This window comes from Nymphalis io, chromosome 7, assembly GCF_905147045.1.
Source record: "Nymphalis io chromosome 7, ilAglIoxx1.1, whole genome shotgun sequence".
In the NCBI taxonomy this organism is placed as follows: Eukaryota; Metazoa; Arthropoda; class Insecta; order Lepidoptera; family Nymphalidae; genus Nymphalis; species Nymphalis io.
Genome location: NC_065894.1, coordinates 10,529,328 through 10,550,883, shown reverse-complemented (window position 1 = coordinate 10,550,883; position 21,556 = coordinate 10,529,328). Strand labels below are relative to the sequence as shown.

The window sequence follows — 21,556 nt, the reverse complement described above, 5'->3', positions numbered from 1 at the left end:
TATAAATAAATACTCCATATATATAATACTAATCATGTCTAGCTATGATTTATTTTATTTATTACTAATACTAATGAAGTCTTCTGAATCTATATTAAATATGGGTGCACCACAAGTGTTTTTTTATATTATTTTGAATATATATTGTTATAAAAATTATCTCGACGAGCCGAGATGGACCAATGGTTAGAACGCCTGAATCTTAACCGATGATCGTGGGTTCAAACCCGGGCAAGTATCACTGAATTTTCTTGTGTTTAATTTGTGTTATAATTCATCTGGTACTTGACTGTGAAGGAAAACATCGTGAGTAAACCTGCATGTGTCTAATTTCACTGAAATTCTGACACATGTGTATTCCACCAACTCGCATTGGAGCATAAGCTCCAAAACTTTTTCCTCAAAAAAGGAGAGGAGGCCTTAGCCCAGCAGTTCACAGGCTGTTACTGTATAAATTATCTAGCTATGTTTGAAGTATTTGTGGTGTTAGATAGTTTGCTATGGATATTTTATGGATGCTTTATGCTTAAAGTTATCAGAAAAAGTACTGACAACATCACAACAACACAGGTTATATCAGATTATATATGACAAAGTAAATAACGTACTATTGACTATGATTGATGCAAAACTAGCTGTAATTAATATTTTTTTCTCGATCGCTTTAAAAACAAAAACATGCGCATCACCAATGTATCATAACTTTGTGCAAGCTCGTCTGGGTAGGTACCACCCACTCATCAGATATTCTACCGCAAAACAGCAATACTTGATATTGTTGTGTTCCGGTTTGAAGGGTGAGTGAGCCAGTGTAATTACAGGCACAAGGGACATAAAATCTTAGTTCCCAAGGTTGGTGGCGCATTGGATATGTAAGCGATGGTTGACATTTCTTACAATGCCAATGTCTAAGAGCGTTGGTGACCACTTACCATCAGGTGGCCCATATGCTCGTCCGCCTACTTATGTATTTATTTATTTATTTATGTATTTAATCGATACACCACAGTATTTGAAATATGGCACTTAAAACAAGAATACGATAAAATGACAGATACAATTTCAAACACTTAATAGGTATATACAGCATTAATAGTTACGTTAGCCTCCAATAACAATTTTTTTAACAATACTCTATTTAATAAACACTACAGACTGCAATATAACACGCTTATTAATTATTTGACATACCTACTTTTTCTATAAAAAAAAAAAAACAATATTTTCCGTTTTAAATTGATCCATAATACAAAGAGCTGTATGCTACCAATGTTAAAATAATAAATGAAATACGTATAGGTGGGTAAAATTATATAATTATTTTTATGTACATAATAATCTATATTTTATTTAATACATAAATTAATATTAACATATTACTAATAAAGCGTTGATTTGTAAACAATATGAGAAAAAAATATATTTATGTCAGTATAGTAAGTAAATAAAGACATTTTTTGAGCATTCGAATTTTGAATTTGTTTTGAATATTTTGATAGTTAAAATTAATTAATAAATGTCTTCATCATTTTTAAATTTCCAACAGCTTTCAAGTGATTGCAGTCTCATTCGTTTACTTAAAAAATACATAATAGATAATATAATGGACTTTGGACTAGACATAAAAATAAGGGACCTTCGACCAGACATACCCCATAGGACTACAAAATAAACATTCAAGAACATACATGAGGCCTAATATATAGTATTTGGCAAATACTTTGAATACATTATTCATTATCAATGTCCATGGCCATAAACACCATGGCCATAAACACCATGGCCTCCTGATAAATGACCACCGCCATAACCAGATGAAAGAACAGATCCAGAAGAAATATATGGATGAGCTATTGAAACTGGTGAAACGATTTTTGAAGCTACAGGCACACCTATGGACCCATATCCACCACTATAAACGCTGGACCCATATCCACCACTATAAACGCTGGACCCAATTCCACTGATTGACGAGCCAGAACCGATACCACCAATTGATGCACCGGAACCAATAGCGCCGTATCCACCAACTGCTTGAACGGCAACCGGTACTGGAATCGGCTGTGGCACTCTGACTGGAATTGCAGCTGGTACACTGACCACGTAAGGTTGAGGCACTGGAATACCAACTCCCTGTGTAACAGTGACAGGAACGGGCTGGGACACTGGCAATGGTACTGGACGGTTGATCGGTACTGCTACCGGTCTAGGAATTATTTGTGCCACCGGTTGAGGTACAGCCACTGGGACGGGTCGTGGATTGTCGACTGGTACTCCAACTGGGACACTTACTGGTACAGGTCTAGGAACACTGACTGGGAACGGATGGGGAATTGGGATCGGGACCCTATTGTGGTACTCGGAGTAAGTGTGCCGTGTTGGAATGGAGTAGGATGCAGAGGCTTCCCTTTTCTTGTTCTCTGTTTTGGCTTGTGCCAGCACGAAGCTCAAACATATAAGTATCTGAAAATAAAAGAAAATGAAGTACTTTAAAATAATACAAAAGCTAATAATATAAAAAAAAAACACAATATAAAATAACATTATTCATGTCGAATAGCCATAAATTGCTTTTTTTTAAAAAAAATTACACTAGTTTTTATTAAAAAATAAAAAGGTTAATAAATAACAAATAGTTTTTATATTTGATTATATAATTATTTTGACGATATTTCATCATATAATAAATATGAAACTTACAATAAAACGCGACATTTTACAATATATATTGAAGTCCGATGTAATTGAAGCTTCGACAGTAAGTGACGTGACGCTTAAACGTAATGGTATTTATAAGACATGTGTGCGACGGTCGGAGGCTAGTTCAGGAACTCTATTAAGATTCACTTAGACCCTACTGATCAAAGAAAGCAGGAAAATCAGATATCTATATTAGCTGATACGACTAAAAGAGACATAAAACATTGTAAAATATATTTACCTGCAAAATCATTTATTTTGTTTATATATTGCGTTTACCACTATTTGTATTGTTTTTGGTCTAGTGACTAGACTCCTCCTGAGTCTGATCCTGGGTAGACCAGCTTATTAGGTATATTGCATGAGGTAGGTATTTTGCATGAAATTGTCAGTAGCGTGAATATAGTGCATCTGTGTTGGTGCTCAAATATGTGCACTATAATAATTCTTGTACAAATGATCAGATCAGGACATTTTATGCCATGTAAAGCTTAAACACTACAAAGAAACACAAGTGAAATTACAATAAAAAAGGAGGACTTATGACTATAAAAATAACGTAATTAAATTAAACTGCATGCAAATCAGTAAATACGACAAAATAAAACTTATTCATATCAAAAACATGTCAAAAACGTTATACGTATAAATGTTACATTCAAATACAAATTGAGAAAATCACAATCTTTCTAGATCTTTAGATCAATATACGTAAAAACATTAAAATGAATTATTTAAGAATAAATTTTTCCTTGGAGGTGCTTACAGCTCGATATAATCGTGTACCGTTTATAAACTTATGCTCGTATCAAAGTGCACTTACAAAGGCAAAACAGGTCTAGATCCAGACCAGACGTAAGCGTAATACCTCGTAATCGGTGTTATGTAACATTCTATTATTAAGTTGTTTTCGGTCTATCTAGATCTTTAAAGATACCCGCAGTGCTATCCTGTACGAACTCATTTCATTACTCACCCTTGCAATTTTGACAACCGACTTATACTGATGTACTATTTTGATGCGTATATCCTTCAAACGCTATAATTATTACGGTCATTCTCGCATATCACGTTCTAATATTTCATGACCGTATCGCGGTTTTGAGTTTGTTCTTACAGAATAGCACAAAGATATAAAATAGTACAAACATGGAACTTTTCAGCTTAAATTTATTTTATAGCTTAAATTTATCATAGTACGTTGGTTTATTTGATATAAAATGGCGTAAATCTCTTAAAACTTAATTTTTCTTATTTGGGATCGAATCTATTGTTTCATATTTTATGCACCAAGTTTTATATAGATTTTTACAGAAACACAAATATTTATTATATTTATTTTTATCGAAAGCCAATATTGCACACCATATTAACATAGTCTTATAGGTAACTTATATATAAAAAGAAAAAATGAAAACATATTGTATGCCCTACTTTGACTTACTACCAATACCATTTTGTTTGCGTTTTGTGTTGACTGGCGTATTGAAATTTTGTATATAAGTTCTTACATTGTTCTCATAGAAGCGACATTTTATGTCTTGTTTCGTAATACATATTACTTACCGTATTCAGATTTGACTGACCTGTGATGTGTATCTTCATTACCTTTTATGGCACATGGACATAATAAACAAATATTATAATATATAGTCAATAATAATGAATGATTTTGTTACTAGTCTAAACAACAATCTCAAGCAGATTTACAAACAGACTCAGGTCTAAGTTATTCAAAAGGGTACTTAAAATTTAAAACTTTCCTCTGAACGTAACACATTTGAACAGTTGCCAAACGAAGGATTCCCTAAAAGGCGGGCGGTGATATTTCAATTCATCCGTAGCATGATTGATGCCGGTATTTCAAATATCTCTCAATGACTTTCGTAGTACGAGGCTTCATCGTGCAATATGTAAACTTATCTAGTATGTTAAAAGTGTGTATTGTTTGTTCGAGCATTTCTATAAATAACTTAAACGAAACCTGAGCAACTAATATTACTACTACAAGAACATTACTGACATTTTTTTTAGTTTAACTGTCTAATATATTGGCTTATAATTTAAGTAAATTAAGTAATAGCCCTAAAATGATTTTAATCCTGAATAACTCATCGACAAAGGCCACACCTTAGCAAAAAAAGAATATTCAGCCCCGCTACTTAAGAGCGGATATGCATGTGACAGAATTTCAACTGACATTCAGGTTTTATCACGAAGCGCGAATTATTATCACAAATACACCCTAGTGGTACTTGCCCGATTTAAACCCAAGATCTTCTGTCTCGACGTATTTTACTATACTGGGCCATCCCAAGTCAGAAATTTACATATTTCATACCAATATCAAAAATGTTCGCAAACAAAATTATATTTCATTACCACAGTCAGAACTTAGACTATCAAGAAAGCTCTCATAAATATGCATCGAGCCAGCGTCCACACGAATGCCTTACATTTGCGTAAACTCTGTCGAAATTAAATGCACCGTGAATCAAAGCCATTTCAGGTGGACAAGTCAATTGTATTGTAATAACCCTTAAAATTAGGAATACGCTTCGTAAATACACTTGTGAATTAAAAATAATGTTATAATGCAAATAATCCTTATAACTAAATATGACTGCCTCGTTGGTCCAGTGGCTAGATATAAGGTACTGTTGGTAGAGCTAATCAGATATTCTACCGCAAAACAGCAGTACTTGGTATTGTTGTGTTCCGGTTTGAAGGGTGAGTGAGCCAGTGTTGTCCGGTCGTGTCGGAATAAATTAGTAAGTACAATGAAGGCGAAAATTTACAAGGGACATAACATCTTAGTTCCCAAGGTTGGTGGCGGATTGGTGATGTAAGCGATGGTTAACATTTCTTACAATGCCAATGTCTCTGGGCGTTGGTGACCACATACCATCAGGTGGCCCATATGCTCATCCGCCTTCCTATTTTATAAAAAAAAGGCCGCTGACCCGGTGGTCCTGGCTTCAATTCCCAGGTCGGGCTAATAAAAAGTTATTGGGTTTTTCTGTAAGAAAAGTTTCAGTAGCAGCCGGGGTCTGGAAGTTGGAAGTGTGTACACTCCCGTGCCTCGGAAAGCACGTAAAGACGTTGGTCTTGCGCCTGAACTCTTTCCGGTCGTGTCGGATTACCGTCCAATCGGATTATGAGAGCTAGGGAATAAAAAGTGCACCTGTGTTTGCACCCACACTTGTGCAATATAATATCTCCTGCGCAGTTGGCTAATCTCTCTTGAGATTGGCCGCCGTAGCCAAAATCGGTCTGGTGTCTAATCCTCATAAATCTGTGATAAAAATATGCTTTATTTAAATTCATTCTTGCTTTTAAGTCTTAATTTTACAATTTCGTTGTAATTATATACAGATAAATCAGCTTGGAGACGTTTTAGCTACCAAGATTAGTGGCTTGGTGGCTTTTGTTTATCATCTTTTAATTAGTAAGTACAACGAAGGCGAAAATTTACCTACGTCGCAAAAAAATCTTACAATTAATATGAATGCTTTAATAAAAATAATGACATAACTGTAAAGGACTAGAGAACAGTTTATCTACAGGCTATTGAACAGAAAAATAAATTTCAGGGTATTTTAATTATAATATTATACAAAAACATAAATAATTTGTCGTATGAAAACGAGGATAAGTTGAAGAAATAATAATTAAAAATTACGTGGAATATGTACAATATTAAGTGCATATAAAAATAACAAAATAAAAGTGTTTATTTATTTTTCTTCTGATGGTGTACTACTACAGACGCAGAAATGTTTCCAAACTGCATACAGCCAAATGGCTGTACATGAAGCTATCATCGCTTTAGAATGCAGTTTCTTCTGAGAAGAACTGTGTGCCTAAATTATTACTAGACAATACCAATTTCATTTAAACACTCACCTGAGATCCTTTAAATTAAAATATATTTTTTACTTTTCCACTAATATGAAATATAATTACTTTTTTTAAATAAATTAATTACTTTTTTAAATTGTTTACGTTACACTATATGCTAAACAAAATACATTTAAAATGATATGTTGTAATATGTATAGTTTTGCTTTAAAAATCAGTCGCGTATTTGCGCGCCTCTTTGAATTTCTATTATTTAACAAAACGAGATCACTCGGTCGACTACCTACTTTTTTTTTAAATGACATCAACAGGCAATGTCAAACGATAGATGCGTAAATTATTTAATGTTGCAAAAATATTTACAGAATAAAAAAACGACAATACCAATTTAAAAAACGGCAACATTGACCGACATTTATATTATAAGCCGACAGTGTTTACATACCCGTTGATATGTATGATACATAAAACACATGTTTACAACTTTATAAGAACTAATTGTCGTGATCCGCTTATAGAAATTCGACAGTGATTCATTGTTATAAAAAATAAAATATTTTTTTGATTAGAAAAAAAAATAAGGCCCAGCTGGTTGAAAATTTATCATTGTTACAATATTAATAAAAAAACAAGAAATGTCAAAACATCCTTTATAATTTTTTTAATTTGACAAGTTGTTGTCATTGGCAACTAAGTATACATGTTTAAACACCAGAAAAGAAAAAAAAGAAAAAAATCTTTAACTGTTTTATTTTAATATTATAATATATTAGTAAAACATATTATGTATATATTTTAACTTTCTGCACTTCATCTCTCTATAAACTAACTACGCCAAACCTCACACTCCTCGGTGCGGGCCATAACACAAGAGGTACAAAGTTTTCTCTTCACTTATTAATATATGGAGATTCTCTATGACGTTAATATTCAAATTATACCATGTAAATAAGCTACAAAACTTTATAACACGATTTTAACCTGCACTTTCACAAATATTTATTTTAATCTTAATGCATAAATATTTGTATGATAAGGATTATATACTTTAAATGACAAAAAACTTATTCAGATTAAAAATTAAATGATTGAAATAATATTTAATAATAAATGTCCTTCATCAACCATCACAATCGAATCGTCATTTAAAAAAAACACACGCACCTCAAAGTTTTGTAACCCGCAGGAAACAATCTTACAACTTCTAAAGTGAATTACTTATGTAACTTAACTTAAAATGTAACCTAATTTATAATGTAATGGAATTACATGGAAGCGACTTCTAGGAATCACAAGCTTGTAGAAAAAAGCGAACGGGAAATCTTTTAACCTTATTAGCGAACAGACAGACCGACATTCCAGCTACGTAACCTGCAGTTAGCCGCCGGAAAAGGTTGGGTTTTGTTAAGTGACGCCACTGACATTTTAATGTGTACTAATTGAATCTGCTGCACTTGGATTTAGGATAGTATATATTAGTAACCACCTTCAAAAAAACCTTCAAAATCTGACATTAAAATTATAAAAATGTAAATAAAGACTAAACGGTATCTTGGAATAATTCTTATAATAATTCATCATTTTGATTTTTTTTTTCATTTGCATAGCGTACAAATATGTGATATCCCGTTTCGAATATAATTGGTATGTAATACTTAATTATTTTTGCTATTAGTTGTTTTAAAACTATTATTAGAAATAGTTCCTTACATATTATTAACTAAATTAATTAATAATTAATTTAAATATCCTTGAAATTATATACATTTTAGTTTAGTCAGTATGATTTTTATTATGAGCGATTTTCCATAAATTGTATATTGAATAATATATGTATTATTATACATTAATATTTTAGCATTGTTGCTAATTCTCTTGTCTAAATTATCTGTCTTTCTCATACGTAGGCGAAAAAGGATAGCGATATTAAATCAATATAATCCAGGTGATGCCATTTTATTATTAGTTTCACATGTAATAAAAAAAATCACGTATAAATTAGTTCAATTTACTCGACAGAACAATCGAATAACCTTTAATGCCAGGCCATTAAGAGGTCAAAACCAGAACTTCAGGATCTGAGGCCTTATAAACTAGGCAACAGACTAACGAAGCGGCAAAGTTACAGATCAGTGTCAATAAAAACCTCAACATAATGTGAACATAATGGTGTACGACGCGGTTTACATACAAAGCACGTGACGTAACAGATAGCGGACTCACGGTTGTTTCGACATTTCATTGAAAACTTTGAATGAACTTGGATAGAACTATTACGTCTATTATTTATACAATCTTATTATTATTTATCTTATTATTATTTATAAGCCGAGATGGCCTAGTGGTTAGAACGCGTGAATCTTAACCGATGATCGTGGGTTCAAACCCGGGAAAGCACCACTGAATTTTCATGTGCTTAATTTGTGATTAAAATTCATCTGGTGCTTGACGGTGAAGGAAAACATCGTGAGGAAACCTGCATGTGTCTAATTTCATTGAAATTATGCCACATGTGTATTCTACCAACCCGCATTGGAGCAGCGTGGTGGAATAAGCTCTAAACCTTCTCCTCAAAAAAAGGGAGAGGAGGCCTTAGCCCAGCAGTGGGACATCAACAGGCTGTTACTGTTACTTACTGTTATTTATACAATCTATATCTACTCTTCTTAATTCTTACTAATATTTTAGGGGTACCATATGAGAGGCTATATATCTGACTAAAAGTTAAATGTTCAATCAATGTTCATCAATTATTCAACTTTCAAATATTCAAATACATATATGATTAGAGAAATATATATACATATATACAGATCGATTCGAAAAATTAATAACAGAAATTTTCTCTCAAATACTTCTTCCCAGTTGTCCAAGTAAACTTAAAAGGAAAGCTTCTTGTAATAATGAAATTATTTATGTTACTAATTAAAATATGAAATATTAGCTTGAACCGTATTTGTTCTAAAATCATATGTATTCTACTATCAGTTGTGGAAAGGGATTTGTGCAAACCTGGATAAATGCCACCAAATCACCAGTTATCCTACCGCCAAACATTTACACTATTTTACTGTGTTCTCTAGTTGAAAATAGAGCATAGCAATAGAGCAAGACAACAAGGCCTACTAGTCCATTGACCATATTCTAATAGCACATCCAATATCTGTGAGCAGAAGTTATCAATCTATGTTGCGTTAAGAGGAGTCCTCCTTCGTTGCAAAAAGTATTTGGTCACATTTTGCAAGTATAATCATACGAACAACCATACTACCTATTCGAAGAATTCATATTACCGAAGTTATGTCTTTTGTCTTTCAACGAAATAAAGAATAGTTAAATTCCTTTGTTCGCGCAATAATTAGACAATAGAAATCCCATATTAACATTGAATGTGTCCACATATACTGTGTCAATTAATTAACAAAGCTGTGACATGTCGCAATTCCATTATTCCTTTTGCGTATACTTTTTCGTTCAATTTAGTGTATTGGTTTATGGATGTATGATATATCTTTGTAGGTATATCATACAACACATTAGAATACTTGTCTTATAAAACATGTCAGCTTTATGAAATACTAATTGATAACTATTATTGGCGAAATCGAGTAATCGATTATTTATATGGTTAGATGATAGTTAAGTTCTCAAAATGTATCAAACTGATAGCAAACCGTAGTCTTCGAAACCCGTATTGCATATCAAGCAATTAAATATAATTATTATTTCTTAAAATAAGGACAATAAACAAACATTTTCCTATTTTAATTTAATTAAGCATGTTATATAATTGTAAAGACAATATAATACGATCAAATTTCAATTTGGAATACGACAGATTAAAAATTTATCATAACAAACATTTATGAAGAAAGCAGCACTAGAATTAAACAATTATTTACTTGTAACCTTGATTGCACTTTCTAACTCCAATTTTATTAACGTCTAGATAAGCTGTATATTCGTTGCGTAATAATATTAGTAATGTAATGAGTCATAGACATGTTCTGGGAATATATTAGACTAGGACACTGTGCTAGAACCATCCGAATGTAACAATATTAAAGTAATTCTAAATTTAAATTTAAAATGAACTTAACCATTGTTGTATAACCAGTTTTATTATTGGTCCGAATAATCTAAGTTACCATGATTGGTGACGCATTGTTGTGTATGATTTTTTACAGTACTAATGTAATGGATGGATGGATGATTAAGGGACACCTGTGTCCTCTTTTAAAAGGCCGTTAGAAGAACAGCCTTGATAACTTCGCGCGGCATGCTTCCTTGCGAGCGGCACAGAAGGCAGTACAAAATTTCTTCCTCCTAATCCACGCTGACACGAGGAAAGTAAGGCACCAGAAGTTTTTGTGATTAATTTTAAGGACAGGCATAATGACTAGTGGATGAGAATCTCACATAGCCTTGTACCCTCCGATTCGTATTTGATTTTCATTAAAAATAAAATAGTGATAGAAATGTTCATAAAATTATAGCGAACATGTCTATCAATAATCGACAGTTGACAATAAAGCTTACGTCGCAAGATTACGTGTTTCGTTATGTGAATTCACAAAAAAAAACAAGTAACCTGGATTGGAATGGATAAAACATTATCTAAGCTATATTTACCTAAAACCGGCTAAACCTCAGACCTTATCCGATATGTTACGGTATAGTGTTACGTCATTAATTCTATAAAAACTATATTCACATTAATGACGGTAGTAACTAATTGCTGTAAAATAAAATTGACCATATGAGGTACTTAATAAGGGCTAAAATGTTTCAATCATCGATGTTGATTTAAATTCGTGAAATCGTTGAAACATTTGTAATGAATCATATATGATTATTTTGATACATTTAAATAAACATTAAATTTATTTCCCTTAGTTGTACGGTATGCCCAATGACAACAATTGTGTTTTTTTTTATTACTATTTTTTCATTCATTTTAATGGAACAGTCGAATGTATATGATCGTACCAAATTATGACAAACAAAATATATTTTTAATTTTATACATTCATTTATAAATTTTATTATTATATATTTTTTCTTAGAATAGGAAGGCGGACGAGCATATGAGTCACCTGATGGTAAGTGGTCAAAAACGGCCATATACATCAGCATTGTAAGAAATGTTAACCATCGCTTACATTGCCAATGCGCAACCAACCTTGGGAAATAAGATGTTATGTCCCGTGTACCTGTAGTTACACTGGCTCACTCACCCTTCAAACCGGAACACAACGATAATAAGTACTGCTGTTTTGCGATGCAATATCTTATGAGATTATATACCCAGACAAGCTTGCATAAAGCCTTCGTGTTAGTCAAATAAAACACAATGTCTGATCTGAACGATGTACAACCTCTTATATATATAACAATAAATAAATAAAAAAAGGTACAAATTTTCTAAATCTGCTCATAAATAACAAAGTTCTGAAGTAACATAATATATAAAAAAATACAACCGAATTGAGTACCTCCTCCTCGTTTTGAAAAGCTGGGATCTATTTTAATCCGTTTATATTTATATATAAAAGAGCCGTAGCCCAGTGGTTAGAAGACGTGAATCTTAAATTCTTAACCGAAGATTCCGAGTTCAAACCCAGACAAGCAGTACTGAATTTCCATGTGCTGAACTTTCTTATAATTCATCTCGTGCTCGGCTACGACCGAAAATCTATGTTTTAAAAACTTACTGAGCTGAGGAAAGCTGCATGTGTCGAATTTTGATGTTGGCCCAGTAGTGGGACTGTTACTTTTTAATTATATATAGTGTTTATGAAAGCTTGGCCCATTTTTAGTATATGTAATCTGGCCTATGAAATGTAAATGATATTATATATTTTCGTAAGGTTTCAATAACTATAATATTATGAAAATCCCATATTAATATGATAATTGAAAACTTCATACACCTTTGATGCTGACTGTACATTATACATGCTTATTTGTATATGTATATTTGTTTGTTGTTTATATATAATACATGGTATTAAATGTTTCTTAGGCAATTCACCTGTCAAATTAGACCGCTTTAGATAATTTGCAAGGTCCTAATAATAGTCTTAGCATACATTGCTTTTAACACGCGCTACCGAAATTGTCCTTGAACAAGAATGAATGTGGAAAGTGGATCCATCGAAGTCTATATGCCATGACATTGTGATAAACCTAAAATGAACCTTATTACATTCACTTTAACGAACTAAGCTCTATGAATATATATTTGTCATTACATCGTTTTCCATTTAAGTGGTAATCTAGATCAGTTCTGTGGGAAACAGTGTTCCTTTCAAACGGTGTTATTTATGAATCCAATCGCCGTAAATAAGTCAATATGCAAATTAGTTAGCGAATTGTAACTAAATAAGACTTGGTTTCATCACACTGGCCGTACTAATTATTCACTTGCAATACCGTTTTACATATGCTTATTGTTTATATTCACTACCTGAAGTTCAATACAACCCTTATGACATTTAAAGTTATATATGTATATAGCTCGCAAGTATCCCAATACTCCTCCTGTCAATGGGAAGGTTTGGAGCCTACACCACCACATTCCTTCACGATGTTTTTATTCAAGCAATATATGATCATCATAATTATATAATTAAGAAGTATAAGCACAAATAAATTCCATGAAGATTAAATTGTCAAACAATTGTCCGAAATTCAAATCACTATTGAGTAAAATTTTCAATTCATTAAGCCATCTCGGCCATTTGCAAAATAAAGAGCCTTGCTGAGCTCAGTCCTCCTTTTCTTCTTTAGGAGAAGGTATGAAACCTAATTCACCATTTATAAAATATGCTACAATTATCACTAATTAAAAACAAACTTTTTATTATTTGAATATTCATACACACATAGATAAAAATACATATTTAACTCGATAGAAAATATCTTAATACATTATTCTGATTGGCGGCGCTATTACAGACTAAGTATCAAATTTAGCAATGATATTTAGTTTTCGTATTATCCTGCAATAGTTCGACTTGTTTAATAACAATATACGTATAATAAAGGTAACTGGGCTGTGGGCAGTATCTCCAATCTAAGACCATTTCGTGATGCAAGGGTTTGACGGAGCGCACGCTATCACACAGTGCACTCTATTACAAATGCGACTTTTTCACGTGTTCTTTATTCAAAATTCTTACTTTATTAATATATATACTCTGTCAAATTTAATTACTCAAACTAAAGAAAACAATACTTTTAAATATGTTAATTTTTTATGTAAAAAATATTTTTTATTGCTTATTTCATTAAATCTTTGTTTTTTTTTTATATAAACATCTATTGCAATTTAATTTAGTCTAATGTCTTAATTAATAACGTAAGATATCTGATTACTGTATGGTTTTTAGCGCTGATTCTTTATGTTTTAATATTAATTTTAGGAAGGTAGGATACTTACTATCTGATAGTAAGTATTCACCTTCGCACATGGAAACTGGAACGATATGAAGTAAAAACTCCTTAAACTGACAATGCGCCGCCAACAACTCGACCGAAAACGTGATGTCGGAATACAAAAATTCAAATGATTGCTTTGAAGCCGTAAAATTCAAGTAGAATTCATTGGCAATTTCCAGTAAATATTTTTTGCAGAAACGGCTATGGATTATCAAATAAATAATAAATATTATGTATACATTTAAAAATAACAAACTTATATTCCTAATTACAAGTATTATTTTCTCAGTAGCGGCCCGGAATCTAAAACCGTAACAGCCCGCGAATGTCCCACTGCTGGGCTAAAGGCGTCTCCTCTTTTTGAGGAAAAGGTTTGGAGCTTATTCTCACCACGCTGCTCCAATGCGGGTTGGTGGAATACACATGTGGCAGATTTTCAGTGAAATTAGATACATGCAGGTTTCCTCACAAAATTTTCCTTCACCGTCAAACACGAGATGAATTATAACACAAATTAAACACATGAAATTTCAGTGATGCTTGCCCGGGTTTGAACCCACGGTCATCGGTTAAGATTCACGCGTTCTTACCACTGGGCCATCTCGGCTCTTTTTTACTGAATCTGAAAGCTGGAAATTAATATGCTCCCGTACCTCGGAAGGCACGTAAAGCTTTTGGTCCTGCGCCTGAACTATTCCGGATCGTATTATGAGAGCGAGGAAACAGAGAGTGCATCTGTGTTTGCGCACACACTTGTGCTCTATAATATGTTCTGCACAGTTGGCTAATCTCTCTTGAAATCGGTCAGGAGGACATCATCATCATTTATTATCTTATATATTGATATAGATATAATAAATATTTTAAGATTGCACAGTTATTTAATACTCAAGTTATAATAGGGTCGCTAATACAGTTCGCTTCGTACATTGCATAATTCTATCATTTTGTCTTCACATAATAATACAAGGTAATAATATTTAATTGAACCAGGTTTTAGTTGACAAATGATAAGAGATCGGGTTCCGTGCGTTCTCAACCAATATCAATATTATAAACATCAATATGAAACACTATTTTTACGGTTTACGAGCAATAATTGTCAATTTGTGTGTAAGTAATAAAAAATAAGAAGTTTAAAATACGAATTCGTTATTTTCAGTATTAAAGTAGATAGATACTTTAATACTGAAAAAAGCGTAGATATAACGGATAAAATTATCAATTAATTAGAAATTTTATTAAACAATTTTTCATAAAATAATTATCTGTATCGTTAATAATAAATAATTATTGTACGGTTTGTATCTGTTACTATGAGCAATGATTGCCTATTCCAATCGAAGGAGTACATAAACAAACCTTAATTTACATATTCCTTGCGATTTGCTAATAACTCCACTCCACACCGCAAACAGTTCTTGATTAATATATCTTTTTGTATATTACAACACTCTTCCACTTAACTACTCATACCATAGATAAAAACTTAATTTTACTTCCAAAATTACAGTTACAACAAAAACGCCATTTTTACACGAGTCCATGACTTGATTATTCAAGATACCAACTATGATATTACGTCAATTTAATGTCAAATTTGTCTATGTCTTTATTCCTCCTGTAATTGGAATATTTTATATATTTGTATATATTTTTATACAGTAAGAGGTCTATTATAAAAATATTTCTGTAATTTCATTATCTGTACAAGACAAATAAAAAATTAATGTACATTATATTGGAACAGAAGTGAATCATTTAACAGCTTGTATTAAATCTGAAGTCGTTTTAAAAGCAATTAAACATCCCTACGCAGTACCGAAATTGAATTTTTTTTTTAAATGTTTTTCAAAAAATAAACCAAGCGTTTTGTTTATGAAAAGCACAAGGATTACTGTTCAATTGTATCAATTGTGGTACATAAATTATATAATTCAACATTAATACTTAAGCTTTTTAAAAATATAAATATATACTACATTTTTGGGAAAGTGATTTGAAAAGCTTTTTTATGTTTGAGAAACTCTGGTGCGATAAAAGTGTTATACTCTGAGTGAAGTCACTCGAATATTAATTATCTTTAAAAATCTTAATATATATATATATATATATACGTATAAGAGAATAACAGGACCAATTAGTAAGTTTGTGTTAGTTACTCAATATACAGGATGAACTACTTGGTTAGGTAGCGACTTTTATTAGATCGGGCGTGTTCATGTTGAAACAGCGATTCTCAAACATTGGATGCATCCCGAGTAAAATTTTTAACTTTTTACAATGTGTTTATAAAATAATGTATGTGTGCCCAAGTGTGTATGAACGGTGTTTTTCGGATTGCACATCTTAAGGTCACGAGACGTTGAATCAGTACAAAAGTGACCAATGCGTAATCATTCAATTGCATAAAAAATCGGAATACGTTTATACGAATTGTGAGACAGCTTAATTATTTCTTTGAAATAAATTATATTAATTGGAGATTATTTTTTTAATATGATAATAACCCAAATAGAAATAAATTGTAACTGAGCTCATCTCTATTAACATTAAAGTCAGTGTACAAAGCTATATAAATATTTTACCGATAATCCTTTGTTTCCAAGTAAAGCACAAGATAATTATGACCCATGGGTCCCCAATACAAAAGGTTGAGCAACACTGCATTAGAAGGTCCAAAGCCAATTCACAAGTAGGCTACATTACAGTCCTTTATCGTAGACAGGAAACGATTGTAATAAGCTTAAGTATTTTACCTAAAACTGCTGTGGGGATAATACAAAATTCGATATTCGATAAAAAGACCTGCAGTCCCATTCTTTAACAACCAACTTCATTACTAAACCAAGAAATGTTGACAACGAACCTATGGTGATACACTATTTTGATGCGTGTATTTTTGAAATGTTATAATTATTATGGTCAATTTCGCATATCACTTACTGACATATTATGACCTTTTTCTGCTGTGAGTATCGAGTTTATTCGTACAGACTTCTCTGCTTTTATTTTTTTATTATTTACCCTTTCTATTATCACGTTAATGCCTATTTATGCAATAAGAAAAATATATGTACATATAATACGACACAAAATATATTGTGAATATGTTTTTAAAAACAAATGTATATTTTTGTTTAGCATTACATAGCATTAAATAAAAATATAAAAAAATTAAAAAGTTTATTCCGTTTTTTTTTTCTTTTTTTATGGCAACGTACACAAGACTAATCACGCGCATCGTTCGATTTTCGACAAAAAAAAAAACCTTTGTATAATTATCATTGAGGAACATTCAATTATCAATCATCATCTAAAAGTAAAGTGACATTTAATAGGAAATTTTTGATATAGTATAATGCAACAAGAAGTAAGCTCCAAAAATTTTCTCATAAAAGGAGAGGAGGCCTTAACCCAGCAGTGGGATATTTATAGGTAGTTAGTGTTTTGTTACTTTTTAATATTAATATCCTTATAAAATTTAAGATTAATATAAATAAAATTATGTACAATATACCGGCTACCAACATCCATACTAGATTTTTAGTGACGTCATGTACACGTAAACATTGCGGGCACTTTAAAATTCGACTAATATAAACACAATAACAAAAAACGCCAGTGTTAATACAATTTGTGATACATAGGAATAAACATGATGAATTCTCGATTTAATAACTATCGCATAACAATGACCCTAATTGTCAATTTGACAAGTTAAATAAAAAAAAAAAAAACAAAAGGTTTTTTTTTTAAATAACCCAAATAGTAATAAACACGGTAACCCGAGTGTCATACAAAGTTCGTATTGGCAATCATCGCCCTAACTCCTATGAGTGGGGTCTTACTGCCCTTATATAAGTAGTGGATGCCGCACACCATGCACCAGTGCCTGCCAGTAAACCAGTGCAGTGTTGTGTTACAGTACAATGAAGGCTTTTGTAAGTGAACTTTGTTTATTTACACAAATTTGATAAAAATAATATCTTACGTCAGATAAACATTGGGAAGAATGCGTAAATATTTTCTCATATTTTATCTGTGATCTTGTCCCAGCTTCTTTATAAAATAACGTTACGTTATTAAACGTACAATAAAATATTTTAAATATATACTTTTTAATATTTAAATTAAATAATTTATATCAAAGTGTTTCTATAAAACTCCTCTCAGCAATTATTGTATCATAGACAACTTATACTGCTCCGATACTTTTTAGTCTATTTCAACAAGAATTAAAAAAAAAAACGAAAATCATAAATCAATATATTATTTCGACACTTGCACAATACTTCATATTTGATTATATTATAGTATTATATATGAAATAATAATAAGTTTAATAATTGTAATTAAAATCTCATTCTAAGATTCGGCATTTTATATTTATACCTTAAACAAATTCTGGGAAAGTAACTTTAAAAAGTATTTCATTTACTTATTAGCTTTAAGCAATCATATTCTCGAAGCATCGGCTTATAGATTTTATCCCTTATTTGTTATTACTCTAGCATTCTTAAAAATATGTTTTGTTCAAAATACACTTTCAGTATGTAACTGCCTTGTTGAAATAATATTAGTTAACTTAAAAGGCTGCACATCCCGAGAACGTTGAGTTGTTCCATCAAGAAGTTCTCTATATTAGCCTGGAGTTTGGAAGTTAGCAGTGTTACACTCCAGTGCCTCGGACAATACTTAAGCCGTTGCTCTTGCATCAATCTCTTTCCAATCATACATAGCAAACCCATGGTGTTATTATGAAGATGAGCCGCGTTCGTTATAATATTTGTGTCGTAATGTATCCTATTCAAGGCCTAATTTGCCACTGTGGTCGACATTCGGTCAGTGCTCTTTCATTCTTTCTATTTGCGCCATACCTATTTTCTAATCACGCCATAATATATATATAAAAAAAAAGTTATTTTGAAAATTAATTTATCATGAGTATATTTGTGAGACGCCTCAGCGTACAGAGCGTGTGGATCAAGAGTAAAAGTTAAACGGGGCAAGCATTATTAAATTTTCATACGCTTAATTTGTAGTTATAAATAAATTCATGTAGTCATAAATAATCTCTGCGGAGAAGAAAAAACATCGCATGTATCGGATATAATTCTGCTAGGTATATAGGTACGTATTACCACAAATAAGAGTCATTGTATTGGTTCAAGCTCCTAACAGTCAGTTATCATCACTACATCATAAGATTTAACCATAATTTTCAAAAGCTGTAAATTAATTTATAATATATATGTTATATCATTTCGATTTTTTATAACTATAGATAATTATATAATTATAATGATAGTTATAAGCCCAACAACACTATTACTGATTAATCGGAAGAACGGAACTTCATGATTAATTCATTACGAATGAAAGCGAAAACATAAAAAACAATAACATACATTCTCATTATAGATTCATAAAGTGCCATAATTCGCGCCATAATCTATTTGTAATGCGCGCCACGGCTGAATTTCGTTACCAAGCACAGTGTACATGACAATGGAGTGATGAAGTCATTACACGTAACTGGTAAAAGTGATTCCGATTGTTCGATTTATAATTAAATTCACTTGAATCGATAACGAAATTTCGGCAAAGGCGAACAACTATAGTGCCCAGTGCTGTAAATGGGCAAAATGTCAACGCTTCGATATTAATAATTAATTTAACTGAATACCCACCTATAATATACGTGTCAAAATCCCAAGAGAATTATCGCACTATTAGAAAGGCTATCACCCTCCTGAGACGTAAGTGGATAAAATATGAAAGTACCTTCAAAACCTTGCTATTCGTTTCTAAAGCAGCGCAATTATATTCAAAATACTACTTTAAAATTATAATAAATACTGCTTTATAAAAATGTTTATTTGCAATGAATTCTGAATTACGGATATTATAAGATTATCCGTAGTTTCAATATAATAATTTTAACTTTGTTCGTGCTATAATTGTTTATTTTGTTTTTGTAATTTCAGTTCGCAATCCTTTTATTGACTGCTTCGGTTCTTGCTGAACCGAGCAAAGTCGTTCAAAAGCGTAGCGGTCTGGTGGGCCACTATGGCGGGTCTCTGCTCTCGCACGGCTACGGTCTCGGAGGCGGCTATGGATATGGCGGTGGCTACGGTGGTTACAGCGGTGCTTTGGCCGCTGGCTACGGAGGCCTCGGTTCAGGCATTGGATCAGGCTTAGCGCTTTCCTCTGGCACTGTTGTTGGAGCTGACGTACACACGACTGTTACGAAACACATTGGTGTACCCGTACCAGCTCCTTACCCAGTTGCCGTTGACAGGCCTGTTCCCTACCCTGTTAAGGTCTGTTTCATACTTTCTGCTTTAGCACTATAATAGAATCTATGATACAATTATTTAACCTACATTATTAATGTTACAGGTGGCAGTCCCCGTGCCGGTAGACCGACCATACGCCGTGCCAGTCCCCAGACCGTACGCTGTCGCAGTAGAGAAGCCGGTCGCTGTGCCAGTTGACAGACCAGTACCTGTTGCAGTACCACACGCAGTACCAGTGCCCATTATTAAACAGGTTTGTTTTATGTAATTTCAAAACAAAATGGGTTGAAACTATTCACTGCGCATTGCAATTTTGAGATAATAACCACTAGTAAGCCCAATGTTGCCGATTTTTCAAATAATTTTGACAGGCAGACCTTTGTGCAAATCTATCCAGGTCCATCTTTGGATATCGGTTTAAAGGATAAGTAAGCCACTATGTTTTACTTGAACAAGTGATTTACATCTTAGATCTACGGATGTGTGATAGTACGATGAGCGGTTTACACAGTGTAAACCACTCTATAGTGTCTTTGGGTTAAGTTGACAACTTGCCTTTCTAAAATAAATAAATCAAGATTAACATTTTTTATACATGATTGCATCAAAATCTACATTCAATTTTCAGGTCGGAGTTCCCGTGCCTCAGCCCTACCCAGTTACCGTGACCAGGCCAGTAGCTGTACCAATCCCACAACCCGTGGGCGTACCTGTTATTAAAACCATCATCGGTGGCGGTTTATCTTCTGGGATTGGTTCTGGATACCTAGGCGGTGGGATCCACGATGGTTACCACGGCCACGGTTACCACGGCCACGGTTACCACTCCAAAATCTGGTAAAAGCTTGAATTAAACAATCGGTTATAATAGAAAGTAGAAAAGAAATAGAATTGACTGATGAAATTTAATATCTTGTCATCAAGTTGAAGGTTTTAAATAAAAATAACGATGAAAAATCATTCAAATATCTTTGGAAGGCGGTCAGAAAATAAAATGGATAGGAGTTTTTCTAATAACCGATTGTCAATGAATATATATAATGGCATTTTTCATAAGGCTTTATACAGTCACGTTTGGTATCTTGTGATTTAGAATAAATTAAGTTTAAGTGACGAATGTACTGATTGATGTCCTGTATTTGGAGCTGAGTCGAGTTGAATGGGAAGTGCAATTGCCATTTGAGGCTTTTATAATATAAAATATTAATTGAAGAACTGAAAAAAAGTGTAACAGAAACAATAAGGTCCTT

General features: G+C 32.4%; 2 protein-coding genes across 2 annotated transcripts; one reads left to right on the top strand and one right to left on the bottom strand.

The window, feature by feature from the left end:
- Positions 1 to 1,740: 1,740 nt before the first annotated feature.
- Positions 1,741 to 4,305, bottom strand: LOC126769768 (tetra-peptide repeat homeobox protein 1-like). Its single transcript, XM_050488686.1, has 2 exons — positions 4,267 to 4,305; positions 1,741 to 2,463 (listed from the first exon to the last, which is right to left on the bottom strand). Exons 1-2 carry the CDS (start codon positions 4,303 to 4,305, stop codon positions 1,741 to 1,743), a joined length of 762 nt encoding a protein of 253 aa, XP_050344643.1.
- A 13,594-nt stretch (positions 4,306 to 17,899) lies between these two features.
- LOC126769561 (tetra-peptide repeat homeobox protein 1-like) lies at positions 17,900 to 21,162 on the top strand. Its single transcript, XM_050488432.1, has 4 exons — positions 17,900 to 17,948; positions 19,995 to 20,330; positions 20,410 to 20,559; positions 20,935 to 21,162. The coding sequence occupies exons 1-4, from the start codon at positions 17,937 to 17,939 to the stop codon at positions 21,145 to 21,147; spliced, it is 711 nt and encodes a 236-aa protein (XP_050344389.1). The 5' UTR covers positions 17,900 to 17,936; the 3' UTR covers positions 21,148 to 21,162.
- The last annotated feature ends 394 nt before the right edge of the window (positions 21,163 to 21,556 follow it).